General features: G+C 46.2%; 1 protein-coding gene across 27 annotated transcripts in view; it reads right to left on the bottom strand.

The window, feature by feature from the left end:
- CAMK2B (calcium/calmodulin dependent protein kinase II beta) overlaps nt 1-26,404 on the bottom strand; it is a 214,985-nt gene that overhangs the window by 84,546 nt on the left and 104,035 nt on the right. For 21 of the 27 annotated variants that reach the window (XM_053269265.1, XM_053269271.1, XM_053269275.1 and 18 more), the window contains exons 4-5: nt 21,412-21,466; nt 11,301-11,366 (exon numbers count right to left, since the gene is read on the bottom strand). In XM_053269265.1, the coding sequence (XP_053125240.1) occupies nt 11,301-11,366; nt 21,412-21,466 (121 nt within the window). Of the gene's footprint in view, nt 1-2,317; nt 2,391-11,300; nt 11,367-21,411; nt 21,467-26,404 lie in introns of all 27 variants that reach the window. The other 6 variants (XM_053269266.1, XM_053269273.1, XM_053269269.1 and 3 more) reach the window with 1 other exon arrangement.

The raw sequence follows: 26,404 nt of genomic DNA, 5'->3' as shown, positions 1-26,404 counted from the left end.
TTTTAGAAAGCTTCTTAAATCTTGGCTTTTTACCCAGGCTTTTACATGACTGTTTCTACTGCCGCTTCTATGTGTTTTTACTCATTTATAGTTTTATGCTTGTATTTTGTTGTTTTAAAATTAGATTTGTTTTATATTTTTAGCTTCATATTTTTATTGTACGTTTTTTAACTTTTGTAAACCGCCTTGGGGTTGTTTTTAATGAAAGGCGGTATATAAATTCAACAATAAATAAAATTTTAAAAACTGCTAAGCAGGACCATTTTCCATCTACTGGACATACTAAAAAGAGCTTTGTAATATCTGGCACTCTTATTAAGTTGAGTTTATGGAAATCCTCTTCTAGAAGGGGTTCCTACTGTGCCCTGACTCAAGATTACTGCCAAAGCCAGACCAAAAGAAGTAGGGCACTCAGTCTTGACCCTCATCAGCCCCCCATGTATTTACCAACCCCACATATATTTGCATCAGAGGTCAGACCAGACCTTTCCTGCTCTCACTCTGAGACAGGATCACCACTGCTGCTTCACTAGTCTGCTTCCTAGAATAAACCAGTGATGTCTGCTTTCTTAACTACAGCCCAGGAGGAAACGTGTCCCCAAGAATAAGGCCTAGTTCTTACAAACAGCAGCTGAGGTCCTAACCCTGTTTCTGAATAGAACCGCTTCTGACTTCAAGGGACTGGACAGGACCTGACATGACTGAATGCTCCTCCACACAAAATGTACAAAAATCTTGCAAGTAGGAAGCTAGCAGCATTCACCACATACAGGCCTAACCTCCGCGAATCTTTGCAATCCTTCAAAAAGCCACTTATCCTTATAAGCCTGCACAACGTTATGTGCCAGAGAATTACACATTTTAATTGTGAGTAGCATTTCCTTATGGCTGCCTGAAAACTGCTTCATTGGATGCTCCCAAGTTTATTCAACTTGTATTCCGCCTGGATAACAAAGTGTTCAGGATGGTTGATGGGCCCTCGTGATTAATTTGGAGAGTGAATCTTTTTTCTCTGTCTATTCTCTCTACATTACCTGGGATAACAAACCTCTCTTGTGTCCCCACAAGTGTTTGAGCAAGGAGGATCCAACCCCTTGATTTAGCTCCTCTCCAGTTCTGTTATTGCTACATGTTTATCCCAGCTTTCTTCCAAGGAACTCAAGGTATATATTATGCCTCCCATTTCATCCCCACAACAATCTTGCTAGGTAGGTCAGCCTGAGAGGTAATTACTGGCTCAAGGTTATCCAGTGACTTTCATGGCTGAGTGGGGATTTGAGCCTGGATCATGTTGGCTATACCATGCTGGATCTCTACAGTATCTTTTGTGAGACTGGCAGGGGGTGGGGGGAGAAGAACTGCATTCAAAACTGGTATGCAAAAGATCTTTATATAATGGCACTATAAGCCAGTCTTTGAGCACCCTAGTGGCTAAATATTAAATTAAATCCTCGTGCACATTGCTCACAGTGAAGAGCATCCCCTGCCGAAAGTCATGGAACAGTATTAGCACTCGGACCCTATGAGAATGACTGCCACATTCTTAAATGCCATCATTTGGGGTCCCCGGATGTAGAGGAATTTCCTTTCTGCCATCCACTGAGCAGGGTACTATTCCCACCAGGATTGGCTTCAATGCGAAAGAGCCCAAAGAAAGCTCAGACCTGGTCTCTATCTGCACGGATGGCCATGCACATTCCTTTTGGGATATTAGCTCTGACATTGAAGGCAACAAGCGAATGGTTTGGTCCAAAGAGTTTCTGGGGATAGGGATACTCTTAATGAGAGTAGGGATGTAGATGAGTAGAGAGGATGTAGATGAGAGAGAGAGAGAGAAGATGGGGGGAGGAGAGAGTGTGTACCAGTGATGGGGTGTACAGGTGATTGTACAGGTGATGTACATGTGTACAGGTGAGATGGGATGGGCAAGAGTGAATGATGAATACTAACAGAATCAAGTCAGCTGCTTCATTTTATTTATTTTTTGTTTGTGGACAAGAAAACTTGCTGGTTCCAGGTGCGCTGGAATCGACTGGTACATCTGGGTCTGGGTGTTGCCCTGGGTGGAAGGGCTCAGGGTCCTCTACCTGCCTGTCCCAACTGGCGTAGCTTCAGTTTTGTGCAGAGGAGTAGGATTTTGTCATGCAAGTTCAGACTGGGAAGAAACCAACTCTGAATAATGCCCTCCCCAATATGCCAAAAATAAGAGGAAGCTGGCAGAGGAGAGGGTTGGATCTGGCCAGGTTCCATCTATTATGGCAATCCCTACACTCCCCACCCAACATTCTGAGAGGGTGAAAGGCATATAGATACTGACCTTCAAGTCCCTGTGCACAATGGCATAGTGGTGAATGTAAGTTACGCTTTCTAATATCTGATGAATACAGTGACTGCAAAACAAAACGGGAAGGGAGGAAGGGAGGAAGAGAGAAGGCGGGTCGGGGAGGGGGACAGACAATGGGGACCAGGAGGGGGACGTGGAGAAGTCATCCGCAGAAGACAGGCGGGACAGTATAAGAAGGAAATCACAGGGAGGTTACAGAAGGGGGTGGGGTGGAAGAGAACAAGAACCAAAATATGCATGACAGGAAACAAAATTTGGAGATTACAAAAAGGGGGCAGGGAAGCAGGGGAGGGGGAAGTTCCACAGGGACAGACAGGTGGACAGACAGAAAGGGGCAGGGGGCAGGGTGGATATGGGGGACGAGAGAAGGAGAGAAACAATGTTGTGAAAGCTCAGAGACCACAGGGGGTTATCACAAGGTGTGTGCAGATGGCTGTTAATGGCACCAGGAACTGCGAGCAGTCAGGGTCTGAGAATAGGGGAGCAGCGCCACAAGGGAGTCCTGTCCACCCCCACCCCCCGCCTGCCCCACAACACATCCCTTAGGGCTACAGAAGGGGTGCAAATGAGCCCCCGACTAAGGGAAGAGCAGCAAAAAGAGTCCTCGCTTTCAGGCATGCTATTCAGCTCAAGAGCAACTGAAAATAAAGAGAGCAGAGGGAGAAGGACCTCTGGCAAGGGAATGGGGAAGGGAAGAAGTCCATGGAGTTAACATGGGAACAGAAGGGGTACAGCCAGATGCTGCATGAGGAGCAGTTGCTCATAAACTGCGTGTCTGCCCTGCAGCCTCATCAGCTGCTACACTCTTGGATCCCCCTGACTGACAGCTCTTTTGGGCCGGTACAGGTAAGGTAATACCAAACCCAGGAGGCAGAAAATATCCCAGGGCAAGTCAGGTATCGTTTTTCTAGGATGCCCCCACACTCAAGCCCCTACTCCACATTATGTTCAACACACTTGTGCGATGGGTGTACAGTGAACCCAGAGACAGGTCTGTACATGGTACAGTTATTCACACATTATGTTGAACACAAGTACAACCGTACACTCCCTATGTGTACCTGTACCCTATCTGGATCTGGGGGACCTGTTCCCAGCTTCACCTTTTAAATGGACGCAGGTACAGAGATTCACACAAAAACATGTGCAAGTATACAAACATCTCTACACTCATACAACACAATGTCTGAATAGGGCTTCAGTAGAGGAAACTAATGGTAGTAACTGCATAGCCCAAAGTTACCCTAAAGCCTCCTCATTTTGATGCTTCAAAACTAGGCTGGTAATACACAGCTTCTTTTGACCCTGCTCTTATCCAATCTGTGTTATTCCAAAGTCAGACACCTGTTCTTAGAAATATCCCCTCAATCCAGTACATAACCTTTCCCCATTCTGTGCAGATTAAGGGTAGTTGCTGCATGCAGCTTTGTAGAACTAGAACATAAGAACGGCCCTGCTTGATCCGGCCCAAGGCCTATCTAATCCACCTGCTTCACAGTGGCCCACCAGATGTCTGGGAAGCTCACAAGCAAGAGGTGAGGGCATGCCCTCTCTCCTGCTGTTGCTCCCCTGCAACTGGTATTGAGAGGCATCCTGCCTCTGAGGCTGGAGGTGGCCAATAGCCCCCAGACCAGTAGCCCTTGATAGACCTGTCCTCCATGAATCTGCCTAAGCCCCTTTTAAAGCCATCCAAGCTAGTGGCCATCACTACACCCCAAGGCAAATAATTTCATACACTATTAATTTCACACTCTGCGCTGTGTGAAAAAGTACTCCCTCTTGTCAGCCCTAAATTTCCCAACCCCTTCAGTTTAATGGGATGGCCCTTGGTTCTAGTGTCGTGAGAGAGGGAGAAAATTTTTTCTCTGTCTACCCTCTCTACTCCATGCATAATTTTATACACCTCTAGCATGTCTCCCTTTAATGTGGAGATAATGTGAAGAGGGGCCTCACATCTCTGAATACACAAAGATAGATGGCAGACACCCGCCAGGAAGCTGGGATTGCCCTGCCACGCCTAGCTTGTGTCCACCACTGATGAGGGTTGCCCTTTCTTGCTTGACAGAATTTAGCACCCCCAGAAACACTGCAGCAGTTGGCTGTATTGTTCATACTGGCACAGCGCCATTGAAACCCTTCCAAATGGGTTTCTTAACTCATAGCTCCTTGCAGTATGCTCCATGTGGCCTGTCTATACAGCATGTGAAACTCTTTATCATTACAAGCCTTTAGCTTTGAGGTGGCAGGCTTTTAAAACACATGGGCCAGCTCCAGAACAAGGACCTGTTCCCACTGAGGGTGTGCCACATCACATCACTTCTGCATCTAGTAGTTTAAAAAACTACTCTTAGTGCAGAGGGATGGCCCACCAAGGAACTTGTTTCATAAAGTTCTAATGGCTACTTGCTGACCGTGCTCCTTGTAACAGGGATTCCCAGATCTTGTTGACTACAACTCCCAGAATCCCCAGCTGCAATGGCTTTTGCTTGGAGATCATGGGAGTTGTAGTAACAACATCTGGGAATCCTTGTTAGAGGGAACACTGCTTGCTGACACACTGTCTTGTCTGCCTTGTAATGAAATATGTGCACAGTCATCCAAGAGTGCTCTTGCACAGATACAGGAAACTGCACAAACACAGATGCATGATCGACAGCCACTGGAAATAATGGCTGTCAATTGTGCAACTGCCTTTGTGCAGTTTCCTGTGTCTGTGCAAGAGTGATCTTGCACAACTGTGCACATGTTGCATTATAAGGCAGATGGAACGTTGCATAGTATGTCAGCCAGTATCTCAAAGAAAGCAACAACCAGCAATAGAGCTTAAATCAGGGCAGAGCATATAACTGGGTGTTGACTGCACAAGAGACAGTGCTAATATTTACAGGAACAAAACATGCAGCAGCAACAACAACCAGGTCTAGTGCAAACACCTTTCAAGTAAAGTTCTGGGCTAATGGCCAGCACCCACTCATACATTCATAATCCCAAACCTACCTCCATAGCATTACAAACTGGGGGAAGGGTCTCCAGAATCCAAGCATCAATCTCAGAAATGGGAGGGGATGCCACGTAACTACTTCTACAGACATAAGTAGGGAGAGCTCACCAGAGCTCATCCAACCAGAGGGTTTGGGGTCTCAAGGGAGCAAAAGGAAGAGGAAACAGATATGAAAATCCCCTTTATACAAAAAGTCAGAATACAAATATCTTAGAGCGAGTGGATGGGTGTGATTCTTGATCTGAAAGTGCCAGCTATGAGTTGGGATGATTCTTAGGACACCCCAGCAGAAAGGGAGAGAGGGGCAGAGCTGTCACTTGGAGCCCTGCTCTCAACTCTCCTGAAGGACTGTAGCTTACAAGTGGCCACTGAGGCCATACTTGCAAATCAGACTGCAGTTCTGAAAAAACCCAGCTCAGGCAGAAATTTTTCACAGGCCTATCTAGAGATGCTAGGGTTGGGGGCCCTCTGCAGGCAAGGCAAATGGCAGCCCCATCCCCAGGTTACGCTAATGGACTACTGACTTTCAACAGAGGTCCGTCTGCAGCTGCCACCAGTTCGTCTGATGGCTATGCGGGCGCAGGCCTTCTCTGTTGCTGCCCCGAGACGCTGGAGCGCACTCCCTGACAAGGTGAGAGCCTCCCGATCTCCGACAACTTTTTAACAAACTTTAAATGCCTATCTTTTCACCCAAGCCTTTTAATTTATTGATTATTATTTTTATTTATTAATCACATTTGTACACCGCCCCAAACTTTCGTCAGTTTAATTGTGGTTTTAAACTGTCGTAAGGTTTGTATTTCTGTGTTTTAACTTTTTATCTTGTTGTGAGCCGCCCAGAGACAGACGTTTGGGGCGGCATACAAATTTGATGAATAAATAATTTTTTAATAAAATAGAGGACTTCTGCTAGTCAATTTAGTTAGGACATCGGCCGTTGTTTTTGAGTATTAGCCACCTGCACTCTCTTTCTTAAGATGGAACGACAGGAGAAATACGTTCTTTTAACATACGAATCCACAAACCTTTATCCTGCACCCCCACTCCCAGAAATTCAAAGCAATGGACAGGTTTTAACCTTAGTTTTAATCCTCACACAACAAGGTAGCTTAAGCTGAGAGACAGTGACTGGACTAAGGTGACACTTTGAGCACTATGCTTACATGGGAATTCCAACCCAGGTGACCCTGGCTGAACTCCAGGGCTTTGCCTACTACAACACAACAGCCTGGAAGGCTGCAACTTGTTCATTCTTCTTCTAGACAGAAATTTTCTGAAGGAGCCTTAGGCATCTCTGCTACCTGATCCACCCCACTGACTACTCTTTTAGTTAGAATGCGCAGGACTGCCTCAAATCAGTTTTTTGGGTATCACCAAAAAGAACAGCAAATGGTGGGTTATTTAGTTAATTATTGCATTCCCCCCCACGGGGAAACCATTCTGTTTCAAGCATCACAGTGTCTTTGGGAAAAGGAGAACCCCTGACTGTGTATATCACTGACAATCTTCGCTCCTAGCTTACATAGAAACATAGGAAGATACCTTATGCCGAGTCAGACTCTTGGTTCATCCACCTCAGTATCATTGACTCTGCCTCTCCAGGGTTTCATGCAAAAGTCTTTCCCAGCTCTACATGGAGATGCTAGGGACTGAAACTGGGACCTTCTGCACGCAAAGCAGATGCTCTTCCACTGAGCTACAGCCCTATCCCAAGGTTCTGCTATTGCTCCAAGAATACAGTTCTCTTTGGGAGCTGGTGCAGCAAAAGTTGAAGCTGCAATTCAAATGGGGGGAAAGGTTCTCTGACTTCTCTGGGCTTCCATTAGGAAAATCCATTTTTACTGAAGAAGAAGAGCAGGCACAATGCAGGCAAGGGTAAGCCAAACTCTCTCAGCTGTTCTGCTGATGCCCTCCAATCCTAGCCTCTTCATCTCTCTTTTCATAAGTGCAGATACAACACCTTGACCCTAATGTGATACCCCAAAGCTGACTTGCTCTTGTCCGCGCCCCCCGCCCAACCACGTCCCCATCCACTGATCTCAAAGTCTTTGAGATCAAGTTGATCTTTGTTGACAAAACCATTTTGCTTCCTCCCTGCTTCCACAATGGGATAACAATGAGACTGTACAAGACAAGGTAAGAGAACCTGTGTTTCCATGGATTGGCATCCTCACTGGATGTTGGCCCCATGTTCCACAAAGAGAGGCACACCCCAGGCTGAGTGCCCGACAGGGCTTGGACAATTAAATCAGCAGCAACAGTCCAAATGAGCTGAATTTCAGGGAACCCATCTGACCCAGGGAGGCAGAGAGAAGCATAAAAGGTCTCTGTCCTTCTGGGTAGGGTCTGTCCCCAAAATCCATCTGAACCTTGGGAGTGAAGGAAGAGACGGAAAAGCAGGAAGCCAAAGCAACATTCTACAGGCCCAACACAAGGTGGGAGGAGGCACATCCGTAGAGTCAGATGGGACTGGAAGCAGACGCAGCCCCAAAAACTCAATATAAAAGCCACCCCAAAAGACTCTTTCAGCCTCCTACCTTTTAGTTATTGAGAAAGGACTTAACTGTTACAGATTCTAGCCTACTCTACGCGTGTTCCATAATCTGCACAGAAAAGTCATTGCTTTCTCCTGCTCTCTGTAGTGCACTTGTAAAGTTACTTGGGGAGAAACAATCCCCAACATAGTGACAAAATGTACTGTACTAGGAGTCACGGCAACACGGATTGCACCTAGCAGCACAGCACTCCACTGAAGCAAATACATTTCTTCATGCCCTTTCTCCTTGGATGAAGATTTTCATCTTCACAAGCCTCTGCAGCCCACCAGGAGATTTCATCAACAGGGATGTCTACAGCCTAATTCAGTATAGTAGCTTTTAAAGTGAGTTGTGTGATTTCCTAAATTCCGGAATGTGTGTGTGCTTCTGTTCTTATTCAGTTACCATAGGTGGCACTGGCTCTAGTTGTCCCTGGCCTCTCTCAATGGCTCAGCTACCTGAGCCTAGTTGGGAATGAATAATACCACCAATAGCTTCACCACCCACTGAGAAAAATGAGCCACATGGAACATTCCGTGTTTGGAGCAAGTTGCAGTGCTCCTTTATAGGAACATAGGAAGCTGCCATATACTGAGTCAGACCATTGGTCTATCTAGCTCAGTATTGTCTACCCAGACTGGCAGCGGTTTCTCCAAGGCTGCAGGCAGGAATCTCTCTCAGCCCTATCTTGGAGATGCTGCCAGAGAGGGAACGTGGAACCTTCTGCTCTTCCCAGAGCGGCTCCATCCCCTGAGGGGAATATCTTACAGTGCTCACACTTCTAGTCTCCCATTCATATGCAACCAGGGCAGACCCTGCTTAGCTAAGGGGGCAAGTCATGCTTGCTACCACAAGACCAGCTCTCCTCTCGTGCTGAAGGGCAAGATTTCAGTTCTCCCATGGCATAGTGCCATACAGCTTTGCCAAATTCAGTTGGGCCATGTTCACAGCCGCTGTTTTGCAAGCAAATCTACATCAGGCTACATCCTCATAGTTTCAACTTCTGCATTCTCCACATACAGTTCCAGTGTGTTCAGTGGAGCCACACCAGAATCGTTCGTGTTTCCCATGCCGTTAATTTCAGGACAACTTTTTGTGAACAAAGTGTTATGCTTCTCTATCACTTTCTCAAAAGAGAGGGCTTGACAAATCCCAGGCTCCAGGGAGCCATTGCGCCTGGAAATTTAATTTCCAGGCACCTGGACCAAGGAATTCAGAGGCAGAGTTATTTAATAGAATCTTTATTTGTCCCAAGCAGCCCTATTTCTCTTCTAAATATGTAACTTTTAAAAGGCATAAAGAGAAGCCCATTCCCCCCCTCCCCACACACACACACCCTTACAATGCCCATCACTAAGTCTGGCAATTCTGTCAAGCATCCATCGCCTGGCTTCTACATTTTGGGGCTGGCTAGATCCAAAGAAAAATGGCCAAGGCCTGTGCTAAGGAACCTGCCGTCAGCTCCAGTGAAAACAAGAGAGTCACACTCAGGGGAAGGAGAGCTGTGGCTTCAGCGAAGGGAGTCCAGATCTGCCACCAAGTTCAAAAACAGACAAACACAATATAATGCAGGGCTAAGGTGGGATGGTTGCCATCCTCCCATGCCTGGTTGCCATGCCATTCCGGTGTCACAAAAACGGAAATACTAAATAGTTGAGGCCTGCCTATCATGTGGGAAAAGATAGCCATCTTCATCTCCCAATACTTTCCTACCGTATAGCTCCTCTGTTCCTATGATCCAACAGCAACATGGAAAACAGTCATGGGGAAGTGGCCACCACTCCACTCATGCCCCCCCCCCAATATTTCTCCACTAATGCAGTTTTGCCTTCATCAGCAACTTTAGCTTTGGCAGTCCTAGTTCTCCAGCTTGGCTGATCTTTTTCAGTTCTGCCCTACAACCACTGCTTCTTTGCTTTCCTCTCACTGCTCATATGCCTTGAAGTCTACCTGCCACTATTCCAGCCCTGGATATTTCTCAAATGCACATAACGTGGATGCTGCTCTTTAACTCCCAACCACGGCAGCCCTGGGTTCTTCGTTGACTTTCCACATACTAGCCAGCATGGGCTAATTCCGAGTGCTCTACCCAATCTTTACTTCTATTGACTTACAACAACTCTGGCTTTTGGGGGGTGGGGACTCCAGTCCCCAAGCAGCCCAACTAGACTAAACAGGACAGCCTCCATATTATTGTCCATAAACCTAACCTAGGCAAAATGGGATCTATCTGAAGTTCAGCCAAGCTGAAAACACTGGTCTCTACCTCCCTCGTTCTGATTCCTGCAAGTGCTACATGCCTTTGGATCTTACAACTCAAGTAGTACTTCGGTGTCACACCCTCTGAAGAGGGTCGGGGGGTGGGGGAGGATAGAAGTTCCACTTGCCCCCTTCCTTTATATATTCCCTGACAGTCGGGGCAACTTTCACGAGACTTCAGCACTCGCAAGACTTTGGCACCGAAGAGACCTCCCAAGTCTCGCGAGATTATGCTGTTCTGTGCCGGCATCTCTCTTACTCCCTGCGGGGGCCAGTTGAAACCGACAGAGGTGGCTGTCTTGGCACCACGCTCCCCTGCATGACCGGACAAAGCTGGTGGGGAGCCGGGGTGGGGGGGAGTGCCCTGGAACAGCTCGTGCTCACCTCAACCCAGGGATATCCCAACACTCAGTCTCAACTCAAATAATATAGAAACATACACTTGAGTTGGCTAGCCAGCTGGCTGGCCCATCAGCCCTCAATCTCTCCTGCCTGCCCCTCTTTCCTTAGGTCAAAGGAGCTATGGTGGTCTTGGTTAAGGTCCATTTCGAAGGGGATTCTGTTAACGTAATCAGATGCAATAGACCAGGGATTCTCAACGTTGGGTCCCCAGATGTTATTGGACTTCAGCTCCCATAATCCCCAGGCCCAGTGGCCTTTGGCTGGGAATTATGGGAGTTGAAGTCCAATAACATCTGGGGACCCAACGTTGAGAATCCCTGCAATAGACAACTCTCGTGCCTTTATGCAAAAATGGGGGGGGGGGTTCAGCAGGTGCACCATCCCCCCACCCCACCCACCGCCACCCTTACAACACTGTGATGTTACAAGTAGCACCTGAAAAAATGCCATCATCTTTACAGCTGTTCAAGGAATGGGAGCTTCATCCTCTTTTGCAACCTGGTCATCCGACTGAGTAGCCACAGAGAGGCTCTGGCACTGCATGCGGCAAAGGGACGTGTCATGGCAACCACTGGTGCCAAGGGCTTACAAAGGTTGCTGTAGCCTTGTGATACCTGAGTCCAACCCTCTTGCCCCGGTCATGGATGGGTTAATGTTGCACAGGTACAAGCTGACATGGGATCAGGGGACAGAAAGAGGTGGGGGGAGGGGAGGGAAGAAGGGCGGAGGGGACAGGTGGAGGTGGAGTACCACTCACCTTGCATCGGCTTCACTGTAGTATTCCCTGGCAACGATGTCTTCAAAGAGCTCTCCACCCGTGACCCTGAAACACAAATGCAGACCAAAGCTTACCCAACATTCAAAATGAGCTGCCGATGGTGAACTGCACGACTGTCACGGAAAGACTGGAGGAGTTTTCCACCGGATATTCTTCTACGTGTCATTTCCTGAACTGCCTGACTCGTGGGCCCTATTCACACATGACTTTGACTGCTTGTACAACAAGCACAGTGGACACAGATACAGATCTGTACACAGGAACAGCTATTCACACATTGCGTTGAACACTAGTATAGCAAGTGCACTTGCATTTGAGGGGCCTGTACCTCATTTCCCTTTTAGAACGAATGCAGGTACAGTCATTCACACATAGACATGTATGAATATACAGATATCTGAATGCAATTACAACATAATGAAGCTGTTCTCACAACCAACCTAGACCTGCCTGGGCTACTCCGGGCATGTTAGGCTGGTCATGAGAAGCGGCGGTATCCTCGCAGATCCCTCTGCTCCCTGCCCTCCTAACCCACTTAACGAACCCAGCTTTTAGCCGAAGTCAAGGGTGCTCTCGCACCCTTAACCCGGCTACTGGGTATCATGTAACTCCTCTGGCTGCATGGCACACAGAGTGCCCATCTGAGAGGCGAATCCCCAATGCAACGTGCATGGCATGCATTGCATTGAGGGATGCCCGGAGGATGCAACAACAAGTTCTGGCCCCAGATTTATTTATTTATTTATTTATTTACATTTATATCCCACTCTTCCTCCAAGGAGCCCAGAGCGGTGTACTACATACTTGAGTTTCTCTTTCACAACAACCCTGTGAAGTAGGTTAGGCTGAGAGAGAAGCGACTGGCCCAGAATCAACCAGCTAGTTTCATGGCTGAATGGGGATTTGAACTCGGGTCTCCCCGGTCCTGGTCCAGCACTCTAACCACTACAATACACAGGGCGGATCCCTCCGCCCTGCTCCATGCTTCATGGAGCTGCATGGAGCATGGCCGCCCATGTGGGAGTGTGGGAGGCACGCCGAAGAGGACCTGCTTGGTCATCTGGGGGGAAGGTAAGGTGAAAGCAGCCTTACCTCCCCCACCCCCGCTCACCCTCCCTGCCCACTCAGGGCCATCATGTGAATCGCTCCAATGTCTGAATAGGGCTATGGTGTTGTTGTTCTTAAAGTGGGCTCTGGATGAAACTGACCTCTATTCTGCTAGGAAGATGCTCAGCAATAGCAAAGACCTTAAGTAATCTATTCTTTTTTGCACACTGCTATTTGACTACTCTGCCATGTAAAGAAATTGGGGAGAACAGGCAATGTAGGCTGCACTGAGGACATTCTGGAAGAGGAGAGGATGGTGAAAGATAATAAAGGACAGTTATGACTGAGCTAGTCACAGGGCCAATGACACGTCAGACTGCCGACCATCCAGAACTGACCAAAAGTCCCCAAGAATCTGCATGCAACTCCAGGTGGCTACTGAAAGCAATCCAGGAGATTTTCATAGCCTGGTATTGTGGAAAATGTTTGAGGTGGTGGGGACCTCTCCAGGAATAACTTCAGTCAGAGTTGGCAACCCTAGTTACATAGATAATTGGTTGTCAACTAACCCACAAGTGAGTCATCCCTGAGCTAAGGTGGGGCAAGGAAATGGCATCGCCATCATTTTGTAAAGACAGAGGAGGTGTCCAGATGCCAAGAAGAAGCTTTCGGTACCTTTAATAATTGTGTAGAAGAGGGAATTTTAGCAGCTGCAGCTTTTCTCACCTCTGAATGACAAGCTGCCTCTGCCTCTTCTATGCAACTACTAAGGGTACAGATACCCTCCTGTCCTCCCTTTCATCTGGTCACCCTAGAAACAAAAAGCAGGAAAATAGAGATGTATAGTTAAAAAAATTAAAAGTGGGCGCCATATTGCAGGTGGGTAGTTAGAGGTGGACCCCAGATTTGAAAAGGTTGAAGGTTGACGACAGCAACATTGGAGAGGTTCAAAAGGTGGAAACTCTTATTACCAAAACAAGATTGTGAGTCACTAGTGTCAAATAACAGGTATCTCTGTGCATGTGTATGTACATGTACAGATAATAAGAGTTTGGGTACCAGAGGATTGGGTTGTCATAAGGCATGTTGACAGGGATTGGACAACACTCTTGAGAGCGCAATGGTCCGAGGAGCGCACCTATAGCTGTCAGCAATCATATGGTTCTGTTCAGACATTATGTTGTACCTGTGTAATAAGACACCCGACCTCAGCATATGCGGGGCGGGTGGGGAGGGTTAAACCTGTGTAACCGCAGATCGGGGGTGGCTGGAAATGACCTCAGAGGCCATTTATGGCCACCATTTTGTGGAGAAGAGCCATTTTGTGGCTCATTTGTCTAAAAAAAACCACACACACACACGGTTTTCACAGAATTTCGGGGACTTTAGGGCTGGGTGGGGGGCATTACTGGACTGTAGAAGGCTTGTGGGGCATGGTAGGGCACTTTATTCGGTCCATTTTTGTGGGTTTGGGCTGTTTTTAAGTGCTATTTTCAGAATCTGGGGACCTAACCCCCACGATCTCATTGACTGCAATACTTCATTATCCACGGTTTTGTTACCCACAGTAATCTGCGGGAACTGAACCCCCATGGATAATGAGGTCCGCCTGTATACTCATACATGTTTTTGTGTGAATGACTGTACTTGTGTTCATTTTAAAAGTGAATCTGAATGCAAGCCCCTGAAATGCATGGTACCGTTAGAAAGTGTACTGCTGTATTCAACGTATCCATCTTATTTATTTGTGATACATCTTATTTATTTGTTATTTAACTGTACCTGTCACCGATCTGTACCTGTGTTCACTGTACACTCATGCAAGCATTAGCATAGCATGTGAATAGGGCATATATGTGTTTTTTTCATTTTATTTGATTTTTTTTGCATGTGCGATATCAATTTGCAAAGTTCAAGCCAGGTTTAAATAATATTTTAGGGCTTTTCCTATGGCAGCAGAGAGACGAATGAAGTATCAGAATAAAGCACCGAATATGTGGATTTGCAGGACAGAGATTTTGCCAATTTCCTCTCCAAAGAAGATAAATTCAACAAAAGCCGGGGTGGGAGGGAGCTAAGATAAATACAAGTCATGGTGCTTGAAATCTTCATAGCAATTGGCTTCACTGCCTCAGTTGCTGAGGTATCACGAAACATTGAAGGATATTGCTATTGGCCGTTTTTCCTTCTTCTTCTTTTTATACTATCAGTATGCAAAGCCTGGGGCAAATGGGTGTGTGTGCTGTTGGTAGGACGGGTTTAACAGATAAGACAACAGACAACACTATTGGCCAATTGTTAGGTCTGCGTATGTGAATGTTATATGTGCATGACAGGTTTATATAGTGTGTGAACGAGCATGATCTCTGCATGCAAATGAGGGACAGGAATATTTGAAAGAGTGGAGAGAGAATGGACATAGATAGAGAGACACTGAAGAGATTCTGTACACATAGAAAATGTCTCCAAATGTTTGTTTGTTTGATCTCTATACCGCCCTTCCAAAAATGGCTCAGGGCAGTTTACATTAAAACAAAACTAAAATCAATTAACTATTAAAATCAAAAACTGTAAAAAAACAAAAACAAAAAACCAACATAAAACCATTATTAAAACAATTAAAACAGTTTGTAAAACCCCGGAAAACCAGGCCAAACCTTTATGGTTTAAAAACAGTTTAAAAGCCCTGGAAGGTCAGGCCAAATAGATAGGGCTTAAGGGCTTTCCTGAAGGTCAATAATGAACGCAGACTATGGATTTCTGCCAGACAAGGGCGTATCTAGAGTAGGGCAGGCAGGGCATGTCCCCCAGGCGCCACTTGAAGGGGGGGGGGATGCCATTTTTTAAAATGACAATATTTTTTTAAATGGCTGCCGAAAACAAAATGGCCACTGCGCATGCTCAAATGGTCTCTGTGAGGCCCTAGGCCATGCCAGGCCTTGCAGAGGCCATTTGAGCATGCACGGCAGCCATTTTGCTTTCAGTGGTCATTTTTTTTAAAAAAAAAAATTAAAAATGGCCACCGCACATGCTCAAATGGTCCCTGCGAGGCCCTAGAGGCCAGCAGGGGGAGAGGTAACCTTTGCAGGTCCCCCCCCCACGGCCATTAGGAAACCCCCCAAAGGGGCATCAGGTTATTTTTTTTAAATTAATATAATATAAGTCACTGTACACATATTCACTTTTGCACTATGTACAGAGAATCAGGGCTTGTGAATACTGAGCTGAAGCTTATGAGCTAGGATTGTACTCATTTGCTCTTACTTTGCTTCTTGTGATAAGTGAGCTAAATGTGATGTCTTAATAATATGCTTATTAATGGTGAGTTTGTCTTTAAATCAGTGTGAAATCCTTAGTATTAAGGCCACTGGGAGTTTCTTGCTCTCTTTCTCTCATTTTAACTGTCTTTCTGAAATACTAGAATATATTCCAAGCCATGACACAGTTTACTCTGCATATCCTTTAATTATTTTCAGAGTATCTGGGAAAAGTCACATTCTCCATTTATTTTTAAACTTATGTAATAGTGATGCTACAATGCATAGTAGAGAATTAGACAGGCACTTCTGTTTAGTTTTCCAAGTACACCCCCACATAGTATTTGGGTATTTCATGAGCCCCAGCATACTGAAATTTGTAGTTTTCCAGCATTTTTTGGACTGCCTATGTCCACTGCTAAAAAGTTTTTGAAATATTAAAAGATTAACGAGCTTGACTTGTATTTTTCAGCTGATATTATGGTAAAGTTATCTGAAAGATGGGTGTCAGATGTTTGGACAGGGGGCGCAATTTCAGTGCTTGCCCTAGGCGCTGTTTCCCCTAGAGTGCATTCCACAGCCCAGGAGCAGCTGCAGAGAAGGCCTGCCTCTGAGTCGCCACCAGACGTGTTGGTGGCAACTGAAGAACGACCTCCTCAGATGACCTGGGGATCGTGCAGAAGGCAGAGCTCTCGAAGATATATGAATCTCTACTTGTAGTCACTGATTTTCCTTAATGAGCCTTATAGGAAAAATAGGTATTTCAACGACAGAAAGGCATCTGAGAAACTGAGGCAGTAACAAAGGGTTAAGGAAGGCATAGCCCTCTCTCCTCCTCCTCCTCCCCCACCCACTTTACACTTTTTTATGACTCCACGAAGGTCTTGAAATTCACTTCCAAACGGCAGGGGCTGAGCAGAGGGGAGATTTGCTCTTATCTGCAGAAACACACATTTCAAGATGACCAAGAGTATCCTCAGTAGCCAGAGGGTACTGATACAGAATGACCTTGTCAATGCCAGGTGTGGGAGGACAGAGTCCATGAACAAATGGTATTATCATGTACAATGTGGAGCCCTAGAAAGTGCACACTTTGAAAGGAGAGGGCAGGCTGGCGTGATGTGCAGGGTCAGAAGAGTGGTTTAATATAGGAACATAGGAAGCTGCCATATACTGAGTCAGACTATTGGTCTATCTAGCTCAGTATTGTCTTCACAGACTGGCAGTGGCTGCAGTTGTTACAGGCAGGAATCTCTCTCAGCCCGAGCTTGGAGAAGCCAGGGAGGGAACTTGGAACCTTTGGAGGCCGCCCCCACCCCACCGCTGCAGGTTAAGCATTATCCCCCTACACATTGAGGGCACAAATAGCAACTGAACTCACAAGAACGTAAGAATATAAACCAGGTATATTTATGCAAAGATGCATGAGCAGAAACATTTCACCACGCAACTTAACATATTCCTGTCCCACACATTTCTTTCCCTACTCCCCTCTCTGTCTATAAAGCAGAGGTCAGGCTCAGCCACACGGTGCAGGTCACAATCACGTTTGGCCACCCGGCGCTGTATGGACTGGCAGAGCGGCAACCACCCCACCCGATACAGACTAAAGAGCATTTGGAGGGGGAGGGCAGCAGGTGTGGAGGCCCTGGACTTCTGCCCGGTTGAGGGGGAAGAGTGCCTCTACTGAGACCGCACTAATCTGCTGCCTGAGGTGACCGCCTCACCTTGCCTCATGAAAGGGCCGCCCTGCCTAGACGTAGTCCCACTAACTTCAGGGTCAAGATTCATCCTTGAGTATGGGGAAGAAAACCTTTCCCACCCTTACATATGAGGAAAGGGCCTTGAAGACGTTCCTCAGACTTTCAGAATTAAGCACTGGCCAAGGTATTCCTTTGTCGTCACCTGCGACCTTGCAGATGCTGCTAATGGAATAGCTTCAAACCAAAGGCACTGGTCTACAGCATGGAGCAATTTGCTTTGCCTGGCTTCCCAAGGTACAGTTCCTTTTCATGCTGTCACTGCAGCTCTAAGTCTTGTTCTGTCTCCCACCCACACAGGGCTACAGCTGTAACGCCTGCAACCCGCTTCTTCCCTCCGCGCTGCCAAATGCCTGACTACGAAGAGCTCGCATGTCCTCCCGTGTGACAGCAAAGAGAACAACTCCATGGATTCACAGTAAGAATTCTGTTAACGGCTGCCTCTCCGACAGCCACCTCTTTCCATTCCACATTCCTCTACACCAAAAATATCTACAGCAATTTGTCTGCAAACCAGAACGCCCAATGTAATTCAAATTCTCTTTCTCCTAGATCCCCCCAACCACCATTGCTACTTACATAGCAAATTATAACCAAAGAACGTTCAGGGATGTACCCCACATCTTGATTTGAACTCATGGGAGAGATCTGACAAGTCCTCCGCTTAGACTATAACTGTAATGTGGGAAAGGTTTATGTGTTTCTTTCCAGGTTGCAGAGAACCTGGGAACAGCCCTACACATAAGGGATGGGGCTACAGCTCCATCTGCTTTGAATGCAGAAGTTGAGCATCCTAGACCCTGAAAGATTTTCCAGGTAGGACTAGAAAAGACTCTGCCTGAAACCTTGGAGAAGCCACTGCCAGTCAGTGTAGATACTACTAAGCTAGACATTCTGACTTGGTATAAGGCAGTTTCCTATAAATTTATATGTGGATTTCTCATTAGATAGCAGATATAACATTGTGATTCCAACATTATGGACCGAGTCTCAAGATCAATGAGACCCAGTTTTTCCGAGTGCGCGGGGAGAGCGGGCTAAGCCCTGAACTAAACTCAGATCTGCACTTCTCAGATTTTTCATCTGGTAATAAAGGAGCAAGCTTGAGATGCCGAATGATGGCTATCAGGTCAAAAGTATTCCACATCCAGGAGAGTCCTGAACATGAGGGATGGCTAGCAAAGCAAAGCAAAGCAAAGCAAAGCAAAGCAAAGCAAAGCAAAGCAAAGCAAAGCAAAGCAAAGCAGTCGGCTGAAAAGTATCTCTCATTCTCAGGAAGCAAATACCAGCTAAGATAGTTTAGTGTAAAGATTCAGCCACAAACTTTGAACCTGTCTTACATCTCATTTCTATGTGGATCTTGCTATGAAGAAAAATGTATTGGAGGCTTGATTTTATAAGATGTAATATAAATAAAGAAACCATCTAATGGCTCAGGGTGGAAATGCTTGACTAGCAAGCAAGAAGTTGCTGGTGTGAATCCTCGCTGGTACACCTATTGGGCAGCAGCGATATAGGAAGTTGATGAGAGGCATCATCTCATACTGTGGGGGAGATGGCGATGGTAAACCCCTCCTGTATTCTACCAAAGACAGCCACAGGGCTCTGTGGTCACCAGGAGTCGGAACCAACTCGACTGCACACTTTACCTTTAATATAAAGGCATGGTAAAGTGGAAATTAGATAGAAGACAGATATCAAAGACTATATCCTAACAGCAATTTTAGAAAGAGGGCAGGTGTGCACTGGGTGTGCATCCAAATCTACACAGTCCACATGCACCAAATTTACAGCTCATGGTCTGCAGCTGATCACACTACCAATCCACTGGGCATGTTATCCTGTGTCTGGTGACTTAGATGTCCCGCAGCAGAACGCAGGGGGTGCCAGATCTGCTCTGAAACATACAGCAGTGCTGCTGCCTCTTGCATGCGCCACTTCCATTATTCCCAATGAAAGATGTGCATGACATGTGATGACAGAAGAGGCAGCCGTCCGGGTACTAGGGGTATGTGAACCAACTCGAAATCAAGCCAGCTCAACTTTGAGCTGGTTCGCTTCAAAGGCTTGACCCGGGTTTGGTTCAAGGTCGAGCTGAACCCGGACAGTTAGGAACCTACTTGAAGACCTACCAGCAGGGGGAATCCGGCAGGGAGGGCTTCCCTAAGCATTGGGGTGGGGTGGAGTAAAACTGTGTACTTAGGAGTCACACCAACTTGGCAGCATGCAAACCACTGGTTTTTAAGGAAAACAAATGCTGGCCAAAGAGTGTTGGGCTGCTAGTGCTGTGTAAAAGCTGAAGTGAATTGTGCGACAAGGAAACGCAATGATATGCAGGGCAGAGTGGCAAAGGCAGTGTCATGGGTGGGGGAGAGGAGTGCCATCCCACTGCTGAGCCATACACTGGAAAATAAATATAAGGTTCCAATCCTACGCATGCTAACTTGAACATTAATGCCATCAAAATCAATAGGACTTAACTGCAGGGGAAATGTGTTACAGATGGGGGTGTTAATGTGAAATGTATGGCTGTTTCTTTTTCTGAAATCTAACATGCCTTTGATAAAAGAAAGAGGCCATCTGCCTTCTTCATTCTGAATAGTGAGGAAGAAGAACTCCCCAGCTTTCTAAACACGCTCAGTGGATGGTAGGAGCAATAGAACAGTCCTGGTGGATCAGGCCCAAGGCTGATCCAAGTCCAGCATCCTGTTTCACATAGTGGCCCACAAGATGCCTCTGGGGAGCCCACAGGCAAGTGGTGAGGGCATGCCCTCTCTCCTGCTTTCACTCTCCTGCAACTGGTATTGAGAGGCATCTTGCCTCTTAGGCTGGAGGCGGCCTATAGCCACCAGACTAGCAGCCCTTGATAGACCATGAATTTATCGAAGCTTTTCTTAAAGCCATCCAGGCTGGTGACTGTCACGACATCTTGTGGTAGAGAATTCCATTGGCTAATTATACGTTGTGTGCAAAAGTACTTTGCTTTGTCAGTTCTAAATTTCTTGGCAGTCAGTTTCATGGGATGACCCCCTGGTTCTAGTGTTGTGCACTAGAAGAGCTCCCCACTCACGTTATCCCGCCTGTAGCAAGAACTGTGGGATATTCAAAGACCCAGCATTAAAATTCCACAAGGTGACAATTTCACCAAGAGCAGGCAAAGCTATAATAGGGCTCCAGCACCTAGCCCAGCCTGCAGCTTAGTCCTGAGGGGTCTTTTGCCATGTGGCCTTGATGTGGAACCTGTGCCTTTTGCTTCCGATCCTCCTGCTGCTGCAGGGCCAGGGACATGCCAAGGTCTGTGTGACTCCAGCAAAAGCGAAGCAGGCAGGCGCTGCACTGACTCAGAGGAGAGCTAAATATAGCTTACTGCTTAACTGGAGCTGTCAGAGAGGAGGAGAGATGAGATCACCGGCTTCTATATCTGGAATGAAGTGAGAGGCCGCCCGAGCAAAGCACACAATGTCTCCGCGAGCCCCCAGACACTTTGCAAGGCGAGTCAGCACAGGATGTGGCCCAGAGCCATCCCGCGGAAAGGGAAGGGGAGCAGGGCAGCCGGGAGCCCTTGGGCCAATGGAGGGCTTGGGCCTCCCATCGCTCTTGGCAGGCAGACCTCTGGCCACACAGCTGCTGCGTGACACCAGGCGGCATATATACCAGGGCAGGGGCACTGAGTCACCTCCATGCTTCTCCCTCCTCCCACCCACCCCTTCATGTCAATGCAATCACTGCAGCTGTGGCAGTGCTTCCACCCACAACCGTGAGGATGCCACGGTCTCCTCCATTCCCTGGCACGCAAAGTGGGGGGCAGGGGGAAGCTCTCCAGAGTGTGCCACTAGAAAGAGGACCAGTCTCTGCCGCTCCGACGCTCTCTGCTAGAGAAATACGCGGGGAGGGACATGGAAGCAGGATGTTCCAAGGCTGATTCCGGGGGTGGTGGTGGTGGTGGTGGAGTTGGACTGAACTACAGGAGAACGGCACCAAGTGCAAGAATTCTGGAGCGACAGCCGAGATTGATTTCCTACTTACAGATCAAAGACGAGGTAGTGGAAGCCTTCCTCAGATATGCTGTCATGGAGGCGAACTGCAAAGGAAGACAAAGGATACATTAGGCAAGGCAAGGCACTGCCCATCACCTGGGCTTCTGGGCTTCTACAACCTGTAGCTCCTTCTGCCTGTCAACATGCATCAAAAAGTACCTGCCGGGTCTATGACTGGAAATAAGGCAGCAATGTGATGATGGCCCAATTCATGGGATCCTGGGTTTGAATTACTAGCAGCATTTTTGCAAGGGTAGGCTAAAGCAGCTTTTAGATCATCTCTTTTATTTTGTTTAAATTCAATGATTATTGAATATTTTGTGTAGCAGGTAAACAAAATACAGACAATCTTGGGTTGGGCCGGGCAGGGGGAGTCTTTCCAAAATATATAAAATGTCTATTCGTGAGATGTTGAATGGTTGCATGATTATTTGCACAACTTATCAGCAGGTACTAATAAATAATAAAAGTGTCTGAGAGAGAGGCTGCAGAAGAGACTTTGGGCAGTTGAATTAGTTGGTTCATTAGTGACAACTTCCAAAGTCACGTATACCCAGTAGTTAGTGAGCTTTTTAGACCATTCTCCTTCTCATTTCAACCTTCTCTTTTTCAAAGACTCCTTTCCATATATTTTGCCATCTTGCCACTCCACTCCTGCTTTGACCCAAAATTTCCAGGGGAAATCTACTGAAATCTCTACTGCACCTTCCAATTTATGGCAGCCACCTTCCTATCTCCAATTCCCTTTCTGAGCTGAATTCTTGTCAGCTGGCTGGGAAAAATTAGGTTATCGGATAAGAACATAACACCAGCTTTGTTAGATTAGACTAAATACCCATCTAGACAAGCATTCTGTATCCAAAAGTAGCCACCCAGATACCCCTGGAAAACTCCCAAGCAAGACGTTGTTTGCATCCAGCAGCTACTACAAATATGTATATACCACTACAAATATTTATATACTGCTTTTCAACAAAAAGTTTCCAAAGTGGTTTACATAAATACAGTAATAAGAAAGAAAGAAAGAAAGAAAGAAAGAAAGAAAGAAAGAAAGAAAGAAAGAAAGAAGGTCCCCTGTCCCCAAAGGGAACAAAGTCTAAAAGTTAACACAAGATAGACACCAGCAAGAGTCATTGGAGGGATGCTGTGCTGGGGGTGAATAGGGCCAGTTGCTCTCCCCCTGCTAAATAAAGAGAATCACCACTTTTAAAAGGTGCCTCTTTGCCCAGTTAGCAAGGGATCTGATATACAACTTCTGAGCATAGAGATTCCATTTTTAGGGCTGTTAATAATCATTGGTGGTCTCCTATCTTCCTTTTTTGTCTGGTCAATGACCAAAATAAAGATTCCATTCTTCCATGAAAATCTGCTTCAAACTCCTGTTACTATTTTTGTTTTTAATCAAGGCCATTGTCGCCAGCTCAAACTGAGTTCTGAACTACACCTTAAAAAAAAAAAAAATCAACAGAGCAATATCAAAGATTTATGAGGTTACAGCTACCACTGAGGACTTGATTTGAAAATCTCTACTCAAACACACTAAAAACTCACAGAAAACAGCTTTCCCCTGCTGCAGTGCTAAAAATGCATGTGACAACTTGTCATGAAAGGAAATGAAAATATTTTCATGGTACTGACACATCCATATTTTAACACTATAATAATACTGCCATTTAATTTCCATCCTTTTTTAATGATGTCTAGGCAACATGTTTACTTGACAAAGAATGAACTTTAACAATGTAGAAGATTTATAAATCTCCTAAAGGACTTAAGCACCTTGCTCATGATAAGATAGTACCGGTCAATCCGTTCAGTTCTGCAAGCACATACATGATCAGAACAGTAACTCTTTCTGAGGAAGATGACAGAGAAGTTTCCTACAGCTATCACACATCAAGAAAAGTATAGCAATTGCTGAAAGCACACAGAGTTAAAAATTAAATCTAGTTTTTTTTAAAAAAAAAAATCCAATCCATTCATATTTATTAGTGCCTAGATCAAAAATTCAATGGTAGAGCAAATGAAGTTCACAGATTAACTAATTTAGCTAGCAGAACAACTAGGTGAGAGGCCCTGGTCCAGTTCTCTAGTCCTTGGCTAACTCTACACTCCTCAGACTTATAACTTTACTCAAATGTGAATACAGTTATTCCTCACCACTCGCAAGGGTTCTGTCTTGGCTAAACTACACGCTTGGCAAATTCAAGTTTGGCGAGGCATTGAAATGAATGGAAACAGGGGGTTAGGGGAACCGCAATCACGAAAACACCTAAAAATGAAGGGGGAAATGCTTTAAAATTGGGGGAAACCACCAAAAATCCCTTAATATCACCAAGAGTCACCAAGAGGAATGAGCATATTGAATCCCAACCACTTAACCCCACCCAAAACACTCCTCCCCCCCCCCCACACTAAAATATCTCACCAACTGCAGGTCGCGGTTGGCAAGACCGGCCACAATTTCCCATTCGTGGGTATGCAAAACCGTGATTGGTAAACCCGCAGTTGGCAAGGGATTAGTGGATAGTGCAAATCTGACTGGAAAAGCTCGGCAGCAGGAGGAATCTATATGCAAAGCTCAGGTAAGCCTCTGTTGTGTCTCAGGAAACAGCTTGAAGAGCTCAGATGACAGGGTATCCTCATGCCACCTGCACATCTTGTACAGGTATTGCATACCTGACTGTACCATTTTACTTTTAGCTTTGGTGAACATTTCTTCCCAGGTGGCAGATGTTTTAAGAGAGACTAACTGTAATATGTGGTTCAACCCCAAAGGCTTTGAAGAAAGGACCAGAGTTCAAGTGTAACTTGAGACTTCACTTGTAAATCATTATCCACATTATTATTTTAAACTTCCCCAGAGCTATTTGGGTCTGTAGGGAAGAGCAGCAGAGCACAGCTTGATCTACTTCTTCAAAAAGATTGAGGCACCTTACTCGCTAATAACTGAAATATGAAGTTAAGAAATTGTCCTCTTTGCATCATAGATTATTATTATTATATCCATGATCCAGGGTTGAAGTTGTCTCTTCAGTCCCAATTAATCCCTTCCTATATCATACTGCGGACACATTATGCAAAAACCCAGCTCCCTCAAGAAGTCCATAATGATGGGGAAAGTTGAAGGAAAGAGAAGAAGAGGACGTCAAGGAGCAAGGTGGATGGACTCGATTACGACAGCAATGAATGCATCACTGAGAGACCTTGAAGGCCAAGTTGAAGACAGATCATGCTGGAGAGAATCTATCTATGTGGTCGCTAAGAGTCGACACCGACTTGACGGCACCTAATCAATATCTCTTTTCCTCCCAAAGGACCACAGGGAAATTTGCCTGACTTTTGTGACTCTACCAAATTTGTGTAAAAATTAATGGCACTGTTGGACCTTCAGTATTCAGAGTCCTTCTAAAACAGGAGCCCAAATGTAGTGCAGCCACTGCACTCCTAGAAGATCATGAATGTAATACCAGCTAATGAGAAAATGTTGGAGTGTTCAAGTGGCAAACTACTGAGCGTGTAAGCTACAAGGCAAGTATTTCTTAAGAAGGTGGAAACAAGAGTTCTCTAGAAATTCCTCCTACTGAATTTATCTAAGTCAAAAAGACAATGCCACGCTTCTCAAATGCATTTAACTGAGGTGGTGAATAGCCCTCATTCTTCATTGGAAAGCTCCCGCACATGACAATCAAGTCCCAAATAAAACATGCACAGATTAGACAGGTTTGACAAGCAGTCTTTTGTCTGCTGTAGTAAGAGAGTGGGGCTCAGTTTTCATGCTGATGCTTTCAAACAAACCCCCACATGTAACATTCAAAGAGATGCAGCCCTTGATTGAGGACTTCATCACCTCAGTTAAAATCAGGTCTGAGGTAATATATCATGACCACAGATTTGAGACCACCATTCCCAATTGGAGGACAGTTCAAGGGAGGACCCTACCACCCAGAGAACCCTTGCTGCTAGGACCCCCCCCCCCAAACACACACACACCAGCCCCTAGCAAGCCTAAAAGTTTAGGGATGTGCCACAAAAAGTAGCAGGGCCAGGTTTTACCACCTTAGTTGCTCTCCATTACATCTCAATATGACAACTGAAAACAATTTTTACTTGTTCGTAAAAACTTGGAGGGCAGGGCAGTCTCCCAGCCACAGCTCTGACTCCACATCAGGAAAACCAGGGGGTCATGAGTCAACATCTCTGCCACGACCTGAGGACTCAGCTTGCCTTCATCCAGAGGACTTCCCTAGGAATATAAGAAGCTGCCATATACTGAGTAGGTCCATCTAGCTCAGTATTGTCTACCCAAACTGGCTGTGGCATCTTCAAGACTGCAGGCAGGAATCTCTCTTAGCCCTATCTTGGAGATCCCAGGGAAGGAACTTGGAACCTTCTGCTCTTCCCAGAGCGGCTTCATCCCCTGAGGGGAATATCTTACAGTGTTCACACATCAAGTCTCCCATCCATATGCAACCAGAGCAGACCCTGCTTAGCTAAGGGGACAAGTCATGCTTGCTACCACAAGACCAGCTCTCCTCTCATGCTGAAGGGCAAGATTTCAGTTCTTCCATGGCATGGTGCCATACAGCTTTGCTAAATTCGGTTGGGCCATGTTCACAGCCTCTGTTTTGCAAGCAAATCTACATCAGGCTACATCCTCATAGTTTCTCAGCTCTCCTCTCCAGACCAGCTCTGGAGAGGATCTGCCAGCCTAGTACAGGTCCCAGAGTCAGTGCTTTTTTAAAAAAGAACCCCTTTAGGCAACAGAGCCTTCCTAGGAAGGGGCAGGACCTATTCGCTTTGCCTGGGCAACAGCCATAAAAATTCACAGTCTGCTCCAAGCAGTTGCTGGAGCAACATTCCTCATAGGTTGCTAAATCCAGCTCTTGTGTGTTCCTGCTCATCACAGCTAGCTGAGGTCTTGATCCCTTTCCCCTTGGAACGGTCAGTCTCCCTCCTGGACCTGTGCCTTGGTGGGACCC

This window comes from Hemicordylus capensis, chromosome 8 (genome assembly GCF_027244095.1).
Source record: "Hemicordylus capensis ecotype Gifberg chromosome 8, rHemCap1.1.pri, whole genome shotgun sequence".
NCBI lineage: Eukaryota > Metazoa > Chordata > Lepidosauria > Squamata > Cordylidae > Hemicordylus > Hemicordylus capensis.
This window is presented reverse-complemented; position numbering and strand designations above follow the sequence as displayed.